Genomic DNA, 24,111 nt, shown 5'->3' with positions numbered 1-24,111 from the left:
CTTTGATAGATTTCCTGACTTCCTTTGTCAGCCATGGCTGTCTAATCCCTCCCCGGATAATCTTTCTTTTCTTGGGGATGAACCTCTGTACAGTGTCCTCAATTTTATCCACAAACTCCTGCCATTTTTGCTCTACTGTCTTCCCTGCTAGGCTCTGCTTCCAGTCTATTTTCGTCAGTTCCTCTCTCATGCCCTCATAATTACCTTTATTTAACTGTAACACCATTACATCCGATTTTGACTTCTCTCTTTCAAACTGCAGACTGAACTCTACCATATTATGATCGCTGCTTCCTATGTGTTCCCTTACTTTAAGATCTTTTATAAAGTCTGGTTCATTATATAACACTAGGTCCAAAATAGCCTGCTCCCTTGTGGGCTCCATGACAAGCTGTTCCAAAAAGCCATCCTGTAAGCAATCCAAGAATTCCCTTTCTTTGGATCCACTGGCAACATTATTTAGACTTGGGCTAGTTTGCTCCTAACAGCCTCTTTAGTAATGTATGTCACATCCATTTAACCTGCAAGTAATTATATTATTTACTGAACAAGAATCTTCTAGGTAGACCAGAAAGATAGAGAGCCTCATTCACTCCACCCCATTTCAAACTAAAAATAACTCACATACAACCTGCAGGGGGGGGGGGGTGGCTCTGCCACAATATAGTGAACAGTGATGACCAGCAGTATTTCTAAATAGTGCCAACTGAGAGAAACTAGAATTTAGATCTTCAAGTAAAAAGCATACTGGAATCCCAAAAAACTTCAAGATGAACAGATACTGCAGATTGACAATAGCGAATCCCATAAACTGTGGCAACACTTAACACAGAATAATATCTCAGAGAATGGTACAGAAAGCATTTCAAATTTGACACAGACATGCAGGAATTGCAGAAATCTACAGACCCAAACCTGAGATCTGCTAAATCTGCAGAAGCAGCCCTATTCTTTGTTGAGCCAGTGAGCTAAGATAAAGCATTGTTCAAGTTAAAACCAAAAACTCTTGTACGAAAGATAAAACCTTAAACCCATGCAGTAATACTGGCTGAAAGGACAGTAATTTTTTAAAAAAGAATTGCAGCTTTAATTGGGTATTGCTACAACAGCACATGGATACTAAGAGACAGGACTGGAAAGCTATGAGGATCTGGAGGAAACAAAAGTGCATATTCCAGGAACAGAGAGAAATTGTTAACCAGGTATCATGGCCATGGGCTGGAACACCAAAATACATTGGACATCTTTAACTCTTAACAATCACCCAGACTTATTCACTAAGAATCATTAAGTAACAGTGAATGTTAAATAAGCAAAACACATTTTACTTGGAATGATTATACAACAATGCCATTAAAATGTTTAAAATTTGAAAATAATTATATTTACAATTGGTCAACAGCAACACTCATGAAACTTCTATAGCTTTTTATTTTAATATATTAAATTTAGTTTGCAGTTTAATTCCCACTGCCTACTGCTGCAATCCAAACTACTCCAGCATCATGGGGAATTTGGCAGGTGGTCTCACATTCTCTGCACTGTGTCAAGTTCTCTGTACCTAGTTGCAAAGGAGGCTCTGGGAAGTGGCCATCTTGGAAGACTGGCTCATTAAAAAAAGGGCCAGGCAGGAAAGAGGATTGTTTTTCTTACTCCAATTTTCTTATGCCATTTGTCATAACAACTCTGATATTAATCAAAAGTTCTGAGCCATTAAATCTGGAGACCAAGAGGTGAGGCAAAAGTCATTGCCTTTGACCAGCTGTGGCTTCAAGGAGCCCTTGCAAAACTGAAGTCAATGGGAACCAAGGGGAAAACTTTCTTTTATTTGGAGTCATATCTGATATAAGTGAAGATGGTTTTGCTTGTTGAAGGTAAATCAGCTCAATTCCAGGGCACTGCTGCAGAGAGCTCTTCAGTATAATGTTGTTGGCCCAACTATTTTAAATTGCTTCATTAATGGCCTTCTCTCCATCATAAAACCAGAACTGGAGATGCTTACAGATGATTAGTGTCCCACACAATTAACAATGCCCCAAATACTGAAGCAGTTCATTCCCACATGCACCAAAATCTCAACATTTAGGGTTGGGCCGAAAAGTGGCAAGTAATCCTGAATTTAGACATATACCACGCAATGTAGTAATATAGAATCTAACCATTTTCCCTGCAGATTAAAGTATTGCTGAATCTCACCATACAGTTGGAAGAGCAGGTTCATGGCTCGAAACTTTGAAGTAACTCACCTCCTGACTCTCCAAAGCTTGTCCATCATCTACAAAGAGAGAATCAGGAGTTTGATGGAATATTTTCCAATTGATTGGATGACTGCAGTTCCAATAGTACTCATGAAGCTCAACGTTCTCTGGGACAAAGCAGCCCACTTGATCAATACTTCATCTACTCCCTGAAATATTCACTCCCTCCATCACCAAAACCCAGTAGCAACAATGTGCACCATAAATAAATGCACTGCTGCCAATCATCCTTCAACAGCACCTTACAAATCTGCAAGTTATTTTCAATACCTTCAAAGGTCAAGGGGAGAAGATGCAATGGGAATACTACCATCTACAAGACCTCCTCCAAGTCACAAACCTCTCTGACATGGCAATATATTGTTGTTCCTTCACTGTTGCTGAGTAAAAATACATTTTTTCCCTTTTCAATTGTGGGTGCCCCTACACCAGGTGGACAATAGCAGTTCAAGAAAGCAGCTGACCACCATCCTTTAAAAGGCAATTATGGATGGGCATTAAATTAGAGTTGATGCGTCAGGTGAAGGCAAAAGTGCCAGAGATGGGTCGGACCCGGCTGAGAGCCCGGTTGACAATGGTGCTGGGGAATCCTCAGTTGAGGAAGAAGGTGGACATTTTGGAAGCCCCCTTATCAACATCAGCCTCATCAGAATGGATGCAATGGAGACGGAGGAACTGGGAGACTGGATTGGAGTTGTTACAGGAAGCAGGGTGCAAAGATGTATGGTGCAGGTAACTGTGGGAGTTGGTGGATATTGGTGGCCTGTTTATCCCCAAAAATAGAAACAGAGATGTTGAGGAAGGGAAGGGAGGGGAGGGGTCAGAGATAGACCAGGTGAAAGTGAGGGCGGGATGGAAATTGGAAGCAAAATTGATGAACTTTTCCAATTCTAAATAAGAGAGGGAAGCAACACCAATGATGTCATGGATATATCAGAAAAGATTTGAGGATGGAGGCCTGAATACAAGTGGAACAAAGAATGTTCCGCAAAATTGATGAACTTTTCCAATTCTAAACAAGAGAGGGAAGCAACACCAATGATGTCATGGATATATCAGAGAAAGATTTGAGGATGGAGGCCTGAATACAAGTGGAACAAAGAATGTTCCATGTACCCCTTGAAGAGACAGGCATAAGCCCCATGCATGTACCCATGGCTACAGCTCTGACCTGAAAAAAAAGGTGTTAAAGGAGAAAGTGTTGAGAGTTCAGGCCTTTGCTCCAGGAAGAAGCGGAGAGCCTAGAGACTATCCTGGTCTCATATCTGGTCTCATCCTTCAACACACCAATCTGTTCCCTGGCCAACATCTGTCTCAGACTTTCTGCAATGCTCCAGCAAAGCTCAGCATAAGAACAATATCTCATTTTTCACTTGGGGACCTACAGCCCTTTGGACTCAATATGGGGTTCAATAATTTTAGAACCTGAACTCACTCATGTCGAAGCCCCCAACCCCACACACCAGGCCTTCTTATCACATTCTGCCATTACACACTACCTATTTGTCACTAACAGTCTCCATTAACAGTTATTCACTCTCCTAGCCAGATTGTTATCCACTCCTTTGTCTGTCTAACTGTTCTACTCTCTCTTTGGGCTCTATCCTAACTATTGTTTATTCCTACCTCATCCCCCCACCCTATCTTCCATATATTAACCAACACTTTCTGAGCAACCATCCGAAATTTCTTTTCAGATGCTGCCAGACCTGCTGAGCTGTTCCAGCAACTTCTGTTTCTATTTCCGATTTACAGCACCTGTAGTTGTTCTGGGCTTAATGGGCAATACATGCTGGCTTTAGCTAACAGCTGCATAACACAAAGGCAAGTTACAGACATTAGAATGGCAAATAAATAGATATTTGACACAGATGAATACATGCCACCTGAGAACTACAGTACAAAAAGACTCTTCATAAATTGCATACTGTTTGATGTGGTTATCACATTAATTACATGAAGATAAATTAAGCCTAGAAAGGATGATGCATTTTCATGCTCTGTTTTTCATCAGGGCGAAGCAGTATTTGTCTACACAGCATTGCTAAGCTTGAAAGTATAAATGTAAATTTAAAGGGCTGATCCACCTCAAGAACAAATCACAATGTAACCCCCTGCTGGCATAGTCATAGTATGAATCTATCATAATTTTTTTTTGGAAAGGAGCATTTCTCCTTAAATTGTGCATAGTTTGAGCTATTTAATGTCATGCAGATATTTAGCAGTTGTATTGTGCACATTGAGATATAATTTGAATACAGGACATGGTAATTATGAGGAAATAGGATGTAGAACGTGTGACCAGTAACTTGCAGGATGTGGCATGAGGAAATTGCAATTACATTTTCTTATAATAACAACAGTTGCTGCATCTTTATAGTAAATATGTCTGCTGAGGAATCTCATAATATATCTTCAAACAAAGTGAAGCTATGTTTAGGTTTAGTCTTGGTGTGAGACCAATTACTTTACGCAAGTTTATCATAGAAACACAAAACTGGTGAAAGCAAAAAGGGGAATATGAATTATAACACAAAGGAAACACACGAAATTGACAGTATTGAACTTGAATTACAACACCATCGGAAGCAGAAAACAAAATAGCTTCCAAATATATGCAATACAAATGTCCATGGTAGATGTTGAGAGTAATTTAATTATTCTGCTGTGAAGCACACTTAACTACATATGCACAACTGCATTCTCAAGTTTTCAAAAGAGCTGATGCATTTTATATAAACAGGTTCTCTCAAGTTAAATTTTCTTGACATCTGTTCATGTCCTAGTCCAAGCAGTCGAGCTTGTACTACTAATTGTTTCAGCATCATGGATGCATGCCATAGCATGATAGTCAAAACATAGACAACAGACCAGTCTAATACAAAGCAACCATCTTCACTTTAAAAGTCACAGTGAAGTAGGTGAAACAGTGCAAAATATACAGTTACATTAACCAAATATTATACACATTTGTTGAAAATAGCTATGATTTGCTGTGGTTAGGTAGACTAATAAATCTCTTGATATGTATTGCTGGAAAAGCGCAGCAGGTCAGGCAGCATCAAAGGAACAGGAGAATCGACGTTTCGGGCATAAGCCCTTCTTCAGGAAGGGCTTATGTCCGAAACGTCGATTCTCCTGTTCCTTTGATGCTGCCTGACCTCCTGCGCTTTTCCAGCAACACATTTTTAAGCTCTGATCTCCAGCATCTGCAGTCCTCACTTTCTCCAAATCTCTTGATATGTAGATTTTAATTTCTCTAACAATGTAGGAAAAAATTTACAACTGATAGTTGGTTCCCCTACATAATGAGATCCGGAAGTTACATTCTTTTGTTCTTATCTATTGTAATAAAGAACTTTTGGCAACTAAATTCATAATTACCTTATTAATCATATTTTCAATTTGTGCTCTTGCATATTCATTACCAGATGAGTGAGTCAGATACCTTCTGAAATAAATTCCCAATTTTCTTTTTAATGGATAGCCTGGCCTCACTTACCTGATAATTCTGGGTTTGTATACTGGACAATGAGCTGGTAATCATTGGGAAATCATCATCCAAATTGAAAACTTGCAGTTTGGCATTTATGTCAGCCAACTGTTGTTGATCCATGGGTTCTGGAGTGTATCCTTCTCTTTCTACCACAGATAATGCCCAGGGAACTGAAGTGTCCTGCAGACAAATAAAATACAAAGCATCAATGTAAACTTTTCAGTAAGATGAGAACTCACTTGTACAACTGAAAACCAGAACTTTAATAAAAATTAGATAGCAAAAAAATGTATTGTACACAGCACTGATAGTGAAAGAAACTTAACAAAAAAAAGGAAAGCAGAAAACAGAAACTGCTGGAGAAACTCAGGAGGTCTGGCAACATCTGTGGAGAGAAAGCAGAGTTAACTTTTCAAGTTCAATGACCCTTCATCAGTATAGAAGTAGGAAAGCAGATATGATTGTAATTAAATCACAAGGTAGGGATCAACTAATTAATAGACAAGAGTATTCAGTGGGCAGCAATGACAATATCTCAAAATTATTTTCATGGCAAAAAGAAAAATACTGGCTTAATTATAATTTGTGATTGCTAGTAAGATTCAGCTGTTCCACAAGTATTACATTTCTTAACTGTTATAGATAAGGTGCTTTTGTTAAAACTGCAATGGAAATTCAATATTCAAAGGATTGAGAAAATCATAAAATCTAGAAATAGAAGTGCCAGTAAATTCTTCAAGTAATAGATACATTTAGAGCACATCTTTATTATTGCAGATGTTTAAAGAACAATGAACACATGCAATTCTGTGGCATGAACTCAACAGTAATGATAGACATCCCTGCTACAAACTCAAATATTCTACTATTGCCCACTGTCTGCTCTCCATGAACCAGCACAATAAATTGAGATATGACATTTTCCATAATGCATCTCATCTGCTGCCAAGTCAACTCATTTTATTTGTCGATTTCCATTAAAAGAAATGGAGCAGTATTGAAGGAATTTCAAATTGTATAAAATGAAATCAATATTATATGACATTCAAATCTCAGTTCATTGCTATCAGATAGTGTAAAAGTAAACTTCCCAAACTCCTCACATGCCAAGAGAGTTACACCACCTCCAGACAGTCAGGAGATGCCCGTGTCTCATGGCCCAACTCCCTCCCTCCTGAAACCTGCTGCTGCCTGAAGCACTACAAGTTTAATCCTGCTTTTAAGGCAGCTTATGTCACACATCTGGCTGTGACTATATAATTAACTTGGAATTAAATGTTTATCAACTTGTTACTTGATATTTTAAATAATGAATTTTTTTGGCTACATTATATTTTATAAAATGTTCATCAGTTACTAAATCTTAAATGATAAGAACCAGACACAGCACTGGGTGAAAGAAATTTTAGATGAAAGGGCTAATTGATTTAAACTTCTGCTCCACTACAAACCAGCTTGTAAATTTTCATCAGGAAATGGTTAGTGGTTTATAACTGTTACACTAGTAGGATCCAAGAGGAAGAGGTTCATAAGGAGAACAGAACTCACCTGAAATATCATTTTTGTGAAACAGTCATCCCGCTCCCCCCTCAATCAAAGCAAAATGCTCAGAGACACAGTGTAGTTTTACCTTCTTCATCTTTATTCCGGGCCCTGGAGGGAGAGAGAATGATCGCCCATGTGCACAGAGACATGAGTTCACTGTCATCTCTCGAATAACAGTTTCTCAATGAACTACATATTCATTTTACAGGGAGGAGCATCCAGATAAGGTGACATACATATTGATTGGGTGACCATTACAATTAGCGAGTGTCAATAGGTAAAGATTAAGCCAGCTGCTGTTACACAATGAATAACTGACTTCACATAATGAATACTTTTCACCTTGTTAACTGATGTTACATGCTGAATGCTACCTCATCTTGTTAAATAGCTCTACATAATGAATTCTTTTCCACCTTGTTAACCCATTACCCTTGCCTGCAGCACCCATTGTTAAGAGTAAGTTCTTATCTGATTTGAGTCATGCTCAACTGAACCTTTTCTTTCAAAAAGCGCCGAACTTAACTCTTCCCCTGCCTGCTCATACCCTATACACATCTTCATTCCCTCCTTTTATCATTTCATGATAACCACCTGGATGGCATTACCAGCTTTCATAAGACTCTGACAGCCAATATTTAAGCCAGTTATTGACACACAGCATAAAATGATTTTAACAACAAAATTACAAGTCCATTACATTAATCAGATTTTGAAGAATCTTCTCATGTGGAAACAAAATTCACCAGTAGAGTTATTAAATCCACAGCCCTTAGTGACCCTTAATGACGAGACTTTCATCCTTCTGGAGATGCTTCAGATGGAGGATACCAGCGCATCTGAGTGTGCAGTGCAGCAGCAGGCTAGGTGAATGAAGCATTCTTTGCTGATACTTCTCCCGCTCTGCTGTTAAATGTAACAAAGCCAACTGGCCATTTCGATGTTAGTTTGATCAGTGAACCTTCATATCCCTTAAATGATCGAAAGACAAGGGTAAAGCTCATGTGGTTTAATGTCCATAGGAAGGCCACTGACAAAAAGCATACAGGCCTCCTCTTCGCTTGTTAGTTTCTTCACTTTTTGTGCTCATGACTGGGGAGCTGATTGAATCTGTTGGATCAGGTTGTGGAGGCTGGGCAGTGGTCCGAAGGCATGCTTTACTTGTGAATGGAGAAACTCTTGACACCATGTTAGCTGCTGAAAGTATTTTTGCATTTCCTCTCTCAAAACTACTATTTGAAACTGATATTACAGTGATACTGGAAGTTTTTTTTTAACAGTGAGCTACACTTTTGTTACACCTAAACAAACAATATACTTAGATTATACACTTTTTAAAAACTGAGTAGTTGTGACATACTGCCATTTCTCAGTGCGAATACAACTTGTTGTACAATTCAGCCCTTTCCTCTTGATCCCCAAACTAAAATCAGTACAGGCAGTACCTATTAAATACCAGTTATTGGTTCCTTATCCCAACTGCTTCTCTTTGACCCAAAATTCATAGCGTATCCATTACCAAGACGATGTTCAACTTCACGATATTACTTCCTTGCACCTCCACCACGATCAAAATCTTTCAAATGATTCTTTAAAATTTCTCCGCCCACATTTTCAACCGGTTATCCTATATCCTTCCATGACTCCTTGTTCTCTAATAAATGAAGAAACAACGATTGGATTTCATAAATAAATCACTTTATGAAATTGATTCATATATGTTGTTAGTTTTAGCCAATCTGATGATTCTATACTATGACCTTGCAGATTGGAATTTGGTCTCTTGTGCATCCTCTTTTCTTTCCAATTCTGACACTCAAGAATCTCACGGCTTTAAAAGCTTTGGAAATAGAACCAATCTGACTCAAGATTGGAATACAGACAGACTTTAACCTTACACCTTTAATGCATTGTCTGAGCTGATATGTCACCATTTTTTATAAAACCTTAAATTATCTCAGGAATGTGACTTGGAAGTTGTTCTGAGATTTGCATACTAATGAATTGATACCTTCATCCCGTTCTAAAAGATGAAAGACTTAACACCAATCTAGGTATGTTCAATAAACCATATTAATTGCATGACACTGTAATCTTTTGCTATAAATTCTGTGTCTTATGTTCCTGTCCCACTAGTTATCTGATGAAGGAGCAGTGCTCCAAAAGCTAGTACAGAGGAACCTCAATTATCCGAAGGACATGTGCGGGCAATATTTCGCTCAGTTAATCAAATTCCGGAGAATCAAATACCAGATAACAGTTTAGCTGAGCAGCGGAACCTTGCGATCTTGCTGGATAATCTAATATTCAGATAATCAAATGCAGGGTAATCAAGGTTCCTCTGTACTTCCAAATATACCTGTTGGACCATAACCTGGTTTTGTGTGATTTTTACCTTTAAAAGACTCACTTAAATGTTTATTTTTAGTCATGTGTTCAATCATATCTCCCACCTGTCTCTCTCGTATTCAATGTCCCACATAGCATTATGGGCAATTCTCTACAATTTTAAAAGTTTTAAGTATTGCTGTTGATAAAATTGTTATTAACACAATAAACAAAAAGTAAACTGAAGACATCTGTTCAAATGAAGCCAGTTAAATGAGCTGGATTTGTGAGTCCAGTGGAAAAGCTAAGACATAAGTCAGGGGCACCATGCATCATCTATGACGATGGTTTACGCCATAATTGTCAAATATGTATTAACAATCACTTGACATAGTTGTCTCTGTTGTAAACCATCAAGCTAAAAAGGTGCATGATTCATTGGCTTGTTTTCTCTGAATCCTCTTCTTGGCCAGGTTAGCTTTTCATTTCTGCTCACCTCTTCCAGTGCTTTTCCAGACAATCAGCCTCCAGAGGTCACAGCTGACAGTGATAGCCTCCCAGCTGTCAGCATCAATGTACATCATCTTCCTATCTCACTTGTAGATGTCCTAATAGTAGATATATTGTTAGCGTGGCAGCAAGTGTATGCTGATGGAATTAGCATGCTCCAGGACTTCTGAGATGGTGACCTTGTCATGCAAATGGATGGTCAGAATATGGGACAGCAATGGTGAAAACTCTTGGGGAAATATGCTGCTCATGTCTCACCACTGTTGGGTTGATTATAGGCTTTGTAGACTCGCAGTTTGGTGACTGAGGTCAAGTTATTGTTATTCCATTGCTCTTAATCAACTGGGACATAATAGCTCCATAACATCTGTACTGATTTCATATTGCTGATGATTGTGGAGCCTAGAGATGTCAACTCCAACAATTCAATGCTGTAAAGCAACTCTTGGATAAGGACTTGGTGCTGCTTGTCTTGGATCTCACACTGGCAAGGCTGAACAGTTGTCAGCACTGGTATGGAAATAGACAACCTCTGTCACCAACATGAAGGTATATGATGAAATAAAAAGAATAGAAAATCATTATTGCCTGTTCCAACATGTCATAACCTTACTCATCACATTATCATATTGAGTAACTTTGGTAGTTAGACAATTTTCTTTAACTAAGAACTTTCTCCGTTCACATCTTCAAATTCCTTGGTGAAACAGGTGGGAAGTCATAATAAAGTGCTTTTCTTTGTTGAATGTATTTCCTTTGCAGCTGCTAGACTAAAGACCATTTCACTTATCGATCTTCCACCTTTGATATGACACTGATATGCTGAACCACGTATTCACCCTGCATCTGCAGTCTGACAAGTGCAACACAAAAATATTTTCCCGATGAAGCTTAGCACAGAGATGTTTTGATGGTTTTCTCGATCATGACGGTTATCTTCATTCCTGTACAGGATCGCAAGAGGCATTTCTTGGAGCATTGACCCCTCCAGCAAAGACCAAGAGGTTTGTGAGATGCTGCAGGACTGCTGTTTTCCCATGCTTTTTGAGCTTAAGCACAGTAGAATCAGTAGAATCTGGAACTTTGCTTATGGCAAGTGAGACAACAGCTTAGCTAAGCTTCTCTACTGTGGGTTCAATGTCTAGCTCTACCAAACAGGTAGGCCTTCTATGGTGTCTAGACCTTCCTCAGTGACTATGATTTCGCTAGAGTATAACGGTGTTCCACCCATCTCTGTTTATTAAGGTCATGTGATAGCTTCAATGAAAACCAAGACATGGGACGTTATCTTTGTTAATACAGTAGATCCATTCCTTTTGATAACTTCATACATGACCCTGACAATCCATGTGCTGAAGCAGCAACATTAAGAGATAGACCATCTCGTAGTCTGTTGAACTTTACGTCTGTTACGATCAATCAGCAGACCCAAAATAGTTAAGCTTCCAGATTGCTCCCATTCTTTACTCAACTGGCCCTTTAATTGGTTGAAACAAGCACCTTTACAAAGGATTCTTTTGCTTCTGGATGTCTTTCTCCTAGACCAAATGAATTCATGGCTTGAAAAAAAGCCAATTTAAACAGACTTCCTTGATCATCTAAACATGAGAAGAAATAAAAACACAGCATGCATATACACAGATTAAGAATAATAAGCAAATTCAAATAAGTTTAAAAAAAACGATACACCACTCAGTCTCTGACTTTTTCATGAGGAACAGAATGTTGCAACTATCACACTGGATGATACGAATAGCAATGACATTGATAGTTCAACAGTCAAATTTAATATTGGCTTTGCAGGTTTATCTTATTTCCATTTTACTGATAGCTGGCTGGTGACACTCACTGAGAGTGTGTTTTTACCCTTTATTTACATACAGTGCAGGGAGTTTTGTCAAAGCCTCCCCGAGAGCTTCAGTGGGTAAGGGAGGACTCCCTCCTGGAATCTACTCAACCTTCACTGGTTCTTTCCCTGAGGTCATTCAATTGCCTGGAATAAAATTCTTACAAGCAGTCCATTAAAGGTTTAGCACATTTATTTAAACATTTATTACAGTGTCTCAGTTACAGAGGAACAAGACACCAAGCCCTAGTCTAAGTAGAGGTTCTAAAACCTCAGGAGAGGTAATGGTACCAGCACTTACCAACCTCATGCTCTCTCAGACTACTCTGAAATGGCACTCACAATCTTTAGTATTTATATAGTTTTTTGCCCACTAAACATGTCAATCAAACTCATGCTGATGAACATGATGTTCTCCCCACATTCCTGCTGTGCTTGTGATGAACTTGTTAGTCTTTTGATCACATTACTAGAATAGCGATGAAGAAACTGCCCTTGTACTGACTCGGGTGATGACATTAAGTGTTGATATCCTGTAAAATTACTCATTACTTCATGTCCTTGTTTAAACCTGATTACTGACTGTTTTTATGTCTTAAAACCATTCCTCATTGTTTTCCACCTCACAATCTTCAAACCCCTATTGTCTTTTCTCGTAGGTACTTGAAGTGATCTGTCAAAGGCATTTGTTCCTCCTTACTGACTAATTAAGTTTCATAGCTGCCTACATTTGTTCATGTACAGAGCTGGACTTTCTGCTTTTCCCAGCAAAGTTATCTTACTCAATACTTTTTCCTTATGCTTTATTTCTAACATTCTTTGGGTTCTTTAATTTTATGCTTTCCCTTTGTGTCCTTAGTTTAACAGTTGTTCTGAAAGTTCACAGTCGACTACAGCACACAGGAACATGTCACTATACACTCAGGCCAGGGGTAAGTCAGTTTTTAAACCCCATTATTTAAATATCTCTGAAAGGGTACCATACAAACATTTCTGCAGAAGACAGCTTCCTGCTGAGGTGGCAAGGTGTGGGGGCATCCTCTTGTAATCTTTCTTTTGAGTCTTGCTGTTTGAAGTTTCCTTGAATCTGTTCATGTTGCTTCCATGGGTCCACACAAAATTGTTCCGGACAATCATTGAATTTACATCTTCGTTCATATCTACCTTGTCAATACTCTTTCTCTTCCAAACTCCAGGGGTTACAAGTTCAATCTGACTAACATTTCTCATTAGACAACCCATCCACTCTAACTTGTCTTTTATGAACCGCTTCCAACCCAGAGGCATCCTTAGTTAAATAAGGAAACAATATTGTACACAATATTCCAATTGTGGTCTCACTTATGTCCTATTTAAATGAAACGAAGTATCCGTAATTTTGTATTCTATTCCACTAGCAATAAAGAATAACATTTTATTCAATTTTCTAATGCCTTCCTGTTGACAGTAGTGAGTTCCTTATTGCCAAGCCTTCACCTTGTTCAGGCCCTTCATCTGCCTTTGCTGGGTGAGCATGTCATGTGATCTACTCTCAGTAAGCAAGTTCCACATCAATCACAGCTGTCTTGTGCTCATTATTGGCCAGTTTTTTTCACCATTGCAGGCACTTAGTCTTAACATTCCAGCTTGCCCACAAAAAATTGGTATCTTCTTTCTTTTAGTCTGTTTCATTTGTTTGCCTGTTGTGATGGATTCTGTCACTTGCTGGCAAGATATTTTAAATTCTGAGCACCCTTTAAAGCAAACGGAATGTAATGGATCAGCACTTTACTTACCAACTTGAGGTGAACAACTACTGTCCAATAGGTCAAGATGCTCCCTCCTATCATCGGAGAAAGTGCACAGCACCAGTTCTCTATACCAATTGATTTGAGTTTATGACTCCTGGCTGCTGCTTCCCCTCTTGTATTAAAGCTCGGCAGTGAACCTGCATCATCATCTCCAGGGTACAAACCTGAGCAAACTTTACACAGCTGCGAGTACAGTACAATTCTTTATAGAATTATAGGTTGCCAAAGATCAGCCTCCACTTCTCAGGTTTGCAAAGTGAGGTCAAAGGACTGCATAGCCATACGTTTGGAACCAGCTTAGATACAAGAGTTGCCAGCCGAAAAAAGTAAAATCAGTGTTTAGTTTCACATCTTATTATTCCAAACTATGATATTAGCAGATCAAATAATTTAGCAAACAAATTATTGAAAATAGGTTTAAAAATTGATCCTTATAGTTATGCAAAACTGGAGTGCAGACTATTGAAAGTAGCAACTTCTGGATTGTGTCAAGTTGAGGATTGCTTATGGCGATTTTGTGTGTTGAAAAACTGTGTTACTCAAAATACAATGCAGTAGTTTTGCAGTTACAGCAGACAAAAATTATATTGGACAGTCATCTTTCTGTCTGTTTGAATCTGGATCCAGATAAAAATATAGTTTAGGTGAGATCTGTTGGGAGAATCCAGATTACCTCTACTCCTCAAAAGGACCTTTTTTTGCTCCTGTTTGTTAATTGCTTTGTGTGCAAACAACCTTTATCAAAAACTAAATGAATGGATTTCACTGAAACTTAGCACATAGATAAGTGATATAATGAGGATCTAATTTGTTTCTGATGAAGACATGAATTTGGATTCAGGCCCTGGAAATTTTTAAAAGGATCATTTAACATTGGTAAATAGAGAGAATCGTTTTTTCAAAAAGCATGGTATTGGTTAATTTTAATGTCATTAATTGTTTTGAAAAGTTGTCGGTATCTCAGCTGCTGTGATATCAAAATGTGAGCAGAGTTTCAAAGCAGGCTGCTGATATGGATTGGTCTGAAGCCTCCTCAGTGAGCAGTAAATCGGCAGATTAGTGTTGGCTGGAGGTATTTTAACTTAGTAGTGCATAGTATATGAGTGAGAGAGTACAATATAAAATAGCCAAATAGCAAGATAGGTGCATCCTCCAACCTTACAATGTTGCTGACATAACCCAGTGCAGTAGTTTAGCATTACTGTTCTGTCACAAGATGGGATGATTATATCATCTTCCAGCTGATCTCCTAATTCATGATCTTCAGTGCTGCATATGAGAGACAATGGGTTCCTAAAAAAACTTCTCTTTTGCCTGCAAGATCCTGAATTAGCTTGCAGTTACACTCAGCCAAAATGTAACTTCCCTTTAAAAAGGTGCAGGCTGCCTTTTAGACAGCATTAGGGAGGTCCAAATTTCAGCACCCCTCTTAAGCAAACCACCAAAAGAGGTACTGGTGATTGATAACCCCAGCTGAAAATGCGTTGCTGGAAAAGCGCAGCAGGTCAGGCAGCATCCAAGGAGCAGGCGAATCGACGTTTCGGGCATGAGCCCTTCTTCAGGAATGAGGAGAGTGTGCCAAGCAGGCTAACATAAAAGGTAGGGAGGAGGGACTTGGAGGAGGGGCATTGGAAATGCGATAGGTGGAAGGAGGTTAAGGTGAAGGGGATAGCCCCAACCCTCGAACTCAGCACCACCTTCCTAACCTGCAATCTTCTTCCTGACCTCTCCGCCCCCACCCCACTCCGGCCTATCACCCTCACCTTAATCTCCTTCCACCTATGCATTTTCAATGCCCCTCCCCCAAGTCCCTCCTCCCTACCTTTTATCTTAGCTTGCTTGGCACACTCTCCTCATTCCTGAAGAAGGGCTCATGCCCTTAACATCGATTTTCCTGCTCCTTGGATGCTGCCTGACCTGCTGCGCTTTTCCAGCAACACATTTTCAGCTCTGATCTCCAGCATCTGCAGTCCTCACTTTCTCCTAGATTGATAACCCCACCAAAGGAACATGATGCCAATTATGTGCCAATTCTGAGCCCACTTTTTTTTTAATCCCAGAGACTAGATTCATGAGTCTATCTATACTCAGTTGATTTCAGCAGCAGTACGTGAGCTATGATGAGCCCAAACACCCATGAACTGAAGTAATGAAAGTTGGTATGTTTCCACCCTGGTTGCTGTCAAAAAAACTGGTATGTGGGAAGTGTTCAGTGAAGACGGCACCGGGCTTGACTATGATGCCCTCCAATGGTTACAAATCCATCTAAAAATCATTCAATGTTAGGATGTAGAGAATGATTATTACACTTGGTATCAGAAAGCAACCTTGAATTATTTTACACATAGCAATCAAGATTAACTTTGCTATAAAAGGAATGCAGAGCTATAATGTGTGAAACAACTGATCTTACTTCACTAATTGATGAATCAGCTTCAACATCCATCAGTAGTTCTGCTAATCTTTTTTTCTCATCATCAGTCAGTAGCACTGGATTCTTTGCTTCTTTTGCCAACTACAAAAATGAGTAATTAATTTTTAACAACTAGGGCTGATGATAGAAACACCTACAAACAACTTAAACCTGTTTAAAATTATACCAATAAGTCAAAGATAATTTTTGTGATGAAAATAAAATTGGACACATGCAACAAGCCAACAATTGATCCAATTCCAATATACCTCGAAACAATATGCTACTGTTGTAGTTAACAGGTTGTGGGGAGGTCAAAGTAATTCTACATACCTCAATGTTCTTCTTAACAAAATCTTTAACTTTGATCCTATTTTGGGAGAATGTTTGGTTCCTTTGGTCTTTGTAATGGGCATTTTTAGAGTTTGCATCTGAAGGTAATTTCGTTTCTGAAGTTAATTTAACTCTTTCACTACTGTCTTGGCAATCTAACAAGAAAATAAGCAGAGTGTTGGCATTTGTCAAACAGATTTCTGTCACCTGCTGAGCTGCTTCAACTCAATGCACAGAATAATACACCACATCCTGTTCCAATGCTGATAGATGGGTAAGGGACTTGCCAATAAATTTCAGTTGAATCAGGTTGCTGTAAAGTTCAAGAAAACAAACTACATAGAAATGAAAAATGATTTGCTCTGCAAAAATGTAACTTGAAACAAAATTTCTACAAAATACATTTGCCTCTACATGTACAAATCGAATTCAAAGTTTTCAGAACTGAAGGAGAAACTGAGGTCTGCAGATGCTGGAGATCAGAGCTGAAAATGTGTTGCTGGAACAGCGCAGCAGGTCAGGCAGCATCCAGGGAACAGGAGAATCGACGTTTCGGGCATAAGCCCTTCTTCAGAACTGAAACCAGGTCTTCAGTGCAATGATCATGAAAAATGATTACACGTGAAACCAATTTTTGGGTTTTATATTTGGGTCAGAAATGCCACACAAAGTAGTAAGGAATGTCAGAAAATGGAATTTCTTATTTGTAAAAGGTAATAATAACATCACAGAATGTTTTTAATGTAGAACAATGTCACAATGCAGAGAACATATTTTAAAAAAGGTGTCAAAGAAGGAGATATCAAAGATTTGATCCAAGATGTGGCGTTTAAGAAGGTAATTAAAAACACAGTAAATAGAGAAGGTGACACAGCGTGGAAACTTCAGATTGGGGATTTTAGACTGCTGAAAGCAACCAAAAGGAACAAAAGGGGAGGAACTGTAGAGTTTGTAAGGAAAAAGTGGAAAGCTAGAAATGTTTACAAAGTGAGAGTGGTAAGATCATGAAAGGAATTAATCTTAAAAGGCATTGGGAGATCTGAAGCTAAAGACAAATAATAGGGAGCAGAAACCTAGTGATGAATAATAAGATTAATTTAGCTAATTTAGCTTAATGAAGCATAAAAAGAAACAGCATAAAACTGAAAGAAAAATTCAAAATAAGAAACAAAGAACAGACCCTGGAGAATGGAAAAGATACAAAATCAGCAAAGGATAGCAAAACAAAATGTAAGAGCTACTACATGGGAGCATGAGAGGAAATTTGCAACGATACAAAAGAAAAATATTAAAATATTGCAATTATTCTAGGTAAAGGATAATCTTCAGAGCAATGTTGGACTATAGCTGTCATGGAGATGCAGCAGGATCTGTTAACTGCTAATCATAGATATCTGATTAACAGAACGGGCAGGTAGACTCTGATTAATCAGGATAATGCCATGAGGAAAGCAGCAGCGATTGGTGGTCTCCGAAACCCTTTCTCATTGAAAACAGTGTAATGTACAAACTAACACCTTTCTCTACCTAGGATAGGGTCACATGTGCGAATACATGTAGTTTCTAGCACACACAAATGAAATCCATGGCTCATCACAAATCAGTTTAGAGTGTAAATCTTAGCACAGTCCGGATTACTTCGTAACTGTTATTGTTCCGATAGCAAAATCACATCTAGCACTGGACACTATGTTATAGGTTTTGCAAGCACAGCTGGTTGAGTATGGTGAGCAAACTATCCACTGTAGACAGTCAAAGGGCAACTCCTGCTGCACATACATGCTAACCATGGCCCGACCTCTTCTCAAGCAATGCAAATTAACATTTTCTTTCAAAGATGGATTTTTTACATCGCAGCCCTGATGAGAGTAAGAAAAAAGCTTTAACTCCATGTTTCTTTTTAAGAATTGTTTCAGTTGTAAACCATCAGTTGCACACAACTTACTAGTCAAAGAATTAGGACCACTTATTGGGTTAATCTGAGAAAAAAATAGGATCTGTCCAGGAGAAACAGAATTAGCACTCAAATTTTATTTTTTAAACCACTATTAAAAGAAGAATTTCTAATTCTGCAAACTAACAAAACAAAATTTTAAGTTCAAAGTATCCACTGTTTTCAGTTTGAAAAGGTACTTTTATAAGTTTACAACTTAATTATAAGATTTTTAAATTTTGAAAGCAGCAGTTAGTGATGACTTCAGTAAACAATAAGGGAAGGGGGGAAAAGAAGGGTTTAATCAGTGCTCTAGTGCCATCTGTTGTTAAGGATAATAATACATGTCTTTGAGACAGACGATTCGAGATATTATTTGGCAATGAAGAAATGTGTTATACTGTGTGTGTGTGTATATATATATTATATATATATATACACACACAGTATAACACATTTCTTCATTGCCAAATAATATCTCGAATCGTCTGTCTCAAAGACATGTTGTATTATTATCCTTAACAACAGATGGCACTAGAGCACTGATTAAACCCTTCTTTTCCCCCCTTCCCTTATTGTTTACTGAAGTAAATAAAATCACAGGGTAAACCTGCTGGAAAACAAAAAGGAGTTCTTGAATTTTATTCACATTTGCTCATAAAATGTGGATATTGCTGGCAGTTATCTTATTATTCCATGTTACTGGCATTGAACTGACTTCTTGAATTACTACAGAGTTAATGATAGTTTCTACAATGATATTAAGTGGAAACTTCCTGGACTTTGACCTAATAGTAATAACAAAGGAACAGCATATATACTGTTGCCACTGTGACAGTGGAAACAGGCATTTAAGGTAGCAGATAGAAATATCGGTCAAGCAGGTTGTTTTGTCTTTGATTGCATTGAGCTTCTTGAATATTGTTGGATTGGACTCTCCCAGGCAAGTGCAAGGTATTCGATAACACTCCTGACTTGTTACTTGTAGTTAGTGGACAGGCTTTGAGGAGTTAGGAAAAGTGAAAACATACCCAGCCTCCAACCTGCCCTTGTAGCCACATTATTTCTTTGGGTGTTCGGTTAAGTTCCTGGTCAATATTAACCTGCAGGATGTTCTGGCAGTTTTACAGATACAAGACAGAATAAGCCAAATAACAGACAAATGAAAATGAGAAATAGACATGGCAAGATTAGGATACCTTGGATGACAGGTGAAATTGTGAGACTAAGTAAGAGGAAAAAAGATGCGTACATAAGGTCTAAGCGATTGAAGGAAGATGAAGCTTTGGAAGAATATCAGGAATGTAGGACCAATCTGAAATGAAGAATTAAGATGGCTGAAAGAGGTCATGAGATATCCTTAATAAGCAGAGCTAAGGAAAACCCCAAAGCCTTTTATTCATATATAAGGAGCAAGAGGGTAACTAGGGAGAGGGTTGACCCACTCAAGGACAAAGGAGGAAAGATATGCATGGAGTCAGAGAAAATGGGTGAGATTCTTAATGAGTACTTTGCATCGGTATTCACCAAGGAGAGGGACACGGCGGATGTTGAGGTTAGGGATAGACCTTTGATTAATCCAGGTCAAGTCAGCATAAGGGAGGGAGGAAGTATTGTGTATTCTAAAAGGCATTAAGGTGGACAAGTCCCCAGGTCAGGATGGGATCTATCCCAGGTTACTGAGGGAAGCGAGAGAGGAAATAGCTAGAGATTTAACAGATAACTTTACAGCATCCTTGAGCATGGGGGAGGTCCCAGAGGACTGGAGGATTGCTAATGTTGTCTCTTCGTTTAAGGGTAGCAGGATTAATCCAGGTAATTACAGACCTGTGAGCCTGACATCAGTGGCAGGGACCATTGTGGTGCTGGAAAAGCACAGGTCAGGCAGCATCCGAGGAGCAGGAAAATCGACGTCTCGGACAAAACCCTAAGATGAAGATCTTTTGCCCAAAATGTCGATTTTTCTGCTCCTTGGATGCTGCCCGACCTTCTGTGCTTTTCCAGCACTATACTTTTGACTCTGATCTCCAGCATCTGCAGTCCTCACTTTCGCCCTCAGTGGTATATACCCATTTGGAAGAAATGGGCTTATCAGTGATAGGCAGCATGGTTTTGTGCAGAGAAGGTCATGTCTTACAAACCTAAAAGAATTCTTTGAAGAGGTGCCAAAGTTGATTGATGAGGGAAGGGATGTAGATGTCATACATGTGGACTTTAGTAAGGCATTTGATAAGGTTCCTCATGGTAGGCTGATGAAGAATGTGAAGTCGCACGAGGTCCAGGGTGTTCTAACTAAATGGATAAAGAACTGGTTGGGCAACAGGAGACAGAGAATAGTAAAGGAAGGGAGCTGCTCTGTGACATCACTAGCTCAGCAGGGGGATGCGAACGTGAGGTGTAGTTCCAGCGCACAGGAGGATGGGAGTATAGAGGGCATGAACAGGATTTCACAGTCACAGGAACGTCCTGCCAGACAGCAAGCTGGTTTGAAGTGTGTCTACTTCAACACCAGAAGTATCCAAAATAAGGTAGGTGAGCTTGCAGCATGGATAGGTACCAAGGATTTCAATGTTGTGGCCATTTCGGAGACATGGATAGAGCAGGGTCAGGAATGGATGTTGCCGTTTCCAGAGATTAGATCTTTCATTAAGAAGAGGGAAGGTGGTAAAAGAGGGAGAGGTGTGGCCTTATTAGTCAAAGACAGTATAACGATAGCTGAAAGAACTTTTGCTGAGGACTCACTACTGAGGTGGTATATGCAGAGGTTAGAAACAGGAGAGGAGAGGTCACACTGCTGGGAGTTTTTTTAATAGGTCTCCACAGAGTTCCAGGGATGTAGAGGAGAGGATCGGCAAAACGATTCTGGGTAGGAGTGAAAGGAACAAGGTGGTCATTATGAGGGACTTTAACTTTGCCAACATTGACTGAAAATGCTATAACTCTAGTACATTGGATGGATCTGTTTTGTCAAATATGTGCAGGAGGGTTTCCTGACACGTGTGGATCTGGTGCTTGGTAATGAACCAGGACAGGTGTTTGATTTATTGGTAGGTGAACGCTTTGGAGAGACTGACCATAATTTGGTTACTTTTAGTTTAGCGATGGAAAGGGATAGATACATGCCACAGGTCAAGAGTTATCATTGGGCAAGGGCAATTATAATGCTATTAAGCAAGACATAGGATGCATAGAACGGGGAAGCAAAATGTAGGGGGTGGGGACAACCGAAATATGGAGCTGGTTTAAGGAACAGATATTGCGTGTCCTTGCTAGGTATGTCTCTGTCAGACAGGGAGGAAGTTATAAGGTAAGGGAACCGTGGTTTACTACAGAAATTGCATCTCTTGTTAAGCGGAAGAAGAAGGCTTATGTAATGTTGAGGCGAGATGGTTCAGACGAGGCGATGGAGAGTTACAGATTAGCTAGGAAGGATTTAAAGAGAAAGTTAAGAAGAGCAAGGAGAGGACATGAGTAGTCTTTAGCAGGTAGAATAAAGGGGAACCCTAAAATTTTCTAAAAGGATGACTAGGGTAGGAACAGGGCCAGTCAAAGACAAAAGTGGGAAATTGTGTGTGTACCCTGACGGGATCGAAGAGGTGCTAAACGAATATTTCTCATCTGTTTTACTCAGGAAAAAGAGAATATTATCGAGGAGAAGAATTAGATATGGGATATTAGACTAGAAAGGATCGAGGTTAGTAAGGAAGAGGTGTTATTAATTCTAGGAGGAGTGAAAGTAGACAAGTCCCCTGGGACTTATCAGATGATTCTCTGGGAAGCTGGGGAGATGTTGGAGCCTTTGACCTTGATCTTTGAGTCATCATTGTCTAGAGGTTGAGTACCAGAGGACAGGAGGATTCTAAATGTTGTGCCCTTGTTCAAGAAGGGCTGTAGAGATGACACAGGTAATTATAGACCAGAGAGCCTTACATCTGTTGCAGGAAGTTTTGGAAAGGATTATAAGAAATAGAATTTATAATCATCTAACAAGCAACAATTTGACTCGAGATAGTCAACATGGTTTAATCAAGGGCAGGTCACGTCTCACAAACCTCACTGAATTTTTTGAGAAGATGACCAAGCATGTAGATGAAGGTAGGGCAGTTGATGTGGTGTACATTGACTTCAGTAAAGCCTTTGATAAGGTTCCATGTGGTAGGTTGTTGGAGAAAATGCAGAGGCATGGGATTGAGGGTGATTTAGCAGTTTGGATTAGAAACTGGCTTTCTGTAAGAAGTGGTGGTTGATGGAAAATATTCAGCCTGGAGTCCGGTTACTAGCGGTGTGCCACAAGGATCTGTTTTGGGACCATTTATAAATGACTTGGATGCACACATAGCTGGATGGGTTAGTAAGTTTGCAAATGACACTAAAGTCGGTGGAGTAGTGAACAATGTGGAAGAATATTGCAGGTTGCAGGGGGACTTGGATAAACAGCAGAATTGGACTGAGAGGTGGCAAATGGAGTTCAATGCAGATAAATGTGAGGTGATTCACTTTGGGAAGATTAACTGGAAGGCAGAATACTGGGTGGATGGAAAGATTCTTGGTAGTGTGGATGTGCAGAGGGATCTTGGGAGCCATTTTCATAGGTCCCTGCAAGTTGCCACCATGATTAATAGCGTTGTTAAGAAGGCATACGGTGTGTTAGGTTTTATTGGTAGAGGGATTGAGTTCCAGAGCCATAATGTCATGCTGTAACTATACAAAACACTAGTGCGGCCACACTTGGAACATTATGTACAGTTCTGGTTGCCCCATTACAGAAAGGATGTGGAAGCATTGGAAAAGGTGCAGAGGAGATTTACCAGGATGTTGCCTGGTCTGGAAGGAAGATCTTATGAGGAAAGGTTGAGACACTTGGGTCTGTTCTTATTGAAGAGTAGAAGGCTAAGAGGGGATTTAATAGAGAAATACGAGATGATCAGAGCATTAGACAGTGCAGACGGTGAAAGTTTTTTTCCTAGGATGATGACATCAGCTTATCCGAGGGGACATCACTACAACTTGAGAGATGATAGATTTAAGACAGATGTCAGAGACAGGTTCTTTACTCAGGTAAGGGTGTGGAATGCCCTGCCTGCTAATGTAGTTAACATGAGGGACATTTGAACAATCCTTGGATAAGCACATGGATGATAGAATCATAGAGTCATGGAGATGTACAGCATGGAAACAGACCCTTCGGTCCAACCCGTCCATGTCGACCAGGTATCCCAACCCAACCTAGCCTCACCTGCCAGCACCCAGTCCCTATCTCTCCAAACCCTTTCTATTCATATACCCATCCAAATGCCTTTAGAATGTTGCAATTGTACCAGCCTGCACCACTTCCTCTGGCAGCTCATTCCATACACGTACCACCCTCTGCATGAAAACATTGCCCCTTAGGTCTCTTTTATATCTTTCCCCTCTTACCCTAAACCTATGCCCTCTAGTTCTGGACTCCCCTAACCCAGGGAAAAAATTTAGTATATTTATCCTATCCATGCCCCTCATAATTTTGTAAACCTCTATAAGGTCACCCCTCAGCCTCCAACGCTCCAATGTTCAGCATCTCCCTGTAGCTCAGATCCTCCAATCCTGGCAACATTCTTGTCAATCTTTTCTGAACCCTTTCAAGTTTCACAACATCTTTCTGATAGGAAGGAGACCAGAA

At 39.5% G+C, this 24,111-nt stretch overlaps 1 protein-coding gene across 1 annotated transcript in view; it reads right to left on the bottom strand.

Annotated features, from left to right (window-relative positions):
- Nucleotides 1-24,111, bottom strand: part of fsip1 (fibrous sheath interacting protein 1) — a 392,839-nt gene that overhangs the window by 332,921 nt on the left and 35,807 nt on the right. Inside the window, exons 9-11 of the mRNA XM_043697966.1 lie at nucleotides 16,520-16,674; nucleotides 16,187-16,288; nucleotides 5,761-5,934 (exon numbers count right to left, since the gene is read on the bottom strand). Of these exons, the coding sequence (XP_043553901.1) occupies nucleotides 5,761-5,934; nucleotides 16,187-16,288; nucleotides 16,520-16,674 (431 nt within the window). The remainder of the gene's footprint in view (nucleotides 1-5,760; nucleotides 5,935-16,186; nucleotides 16,289-16,519; nucleotides 16,675-24,111) is intronic.

This window comes from Chiloscyllium plagiosum, chromosome 10 (genome assembly GCF_004010195.1).
Source record: "Chiloscyllium plagiosum isolate BGI_BamShark_2017 chromosome 10, ASM401019v2, whole genome shotgun sequence".
NCBI lineage: Eukaryota > Metazoa > Chordata > Chondrichthyes > Orectolobiformes > Hemiscylliidae > Chiloscyllium > Chiloscyllium plagiosum.
This window is presented reverse-complemented; position numbering and strand designations above follow the sequence as displayed.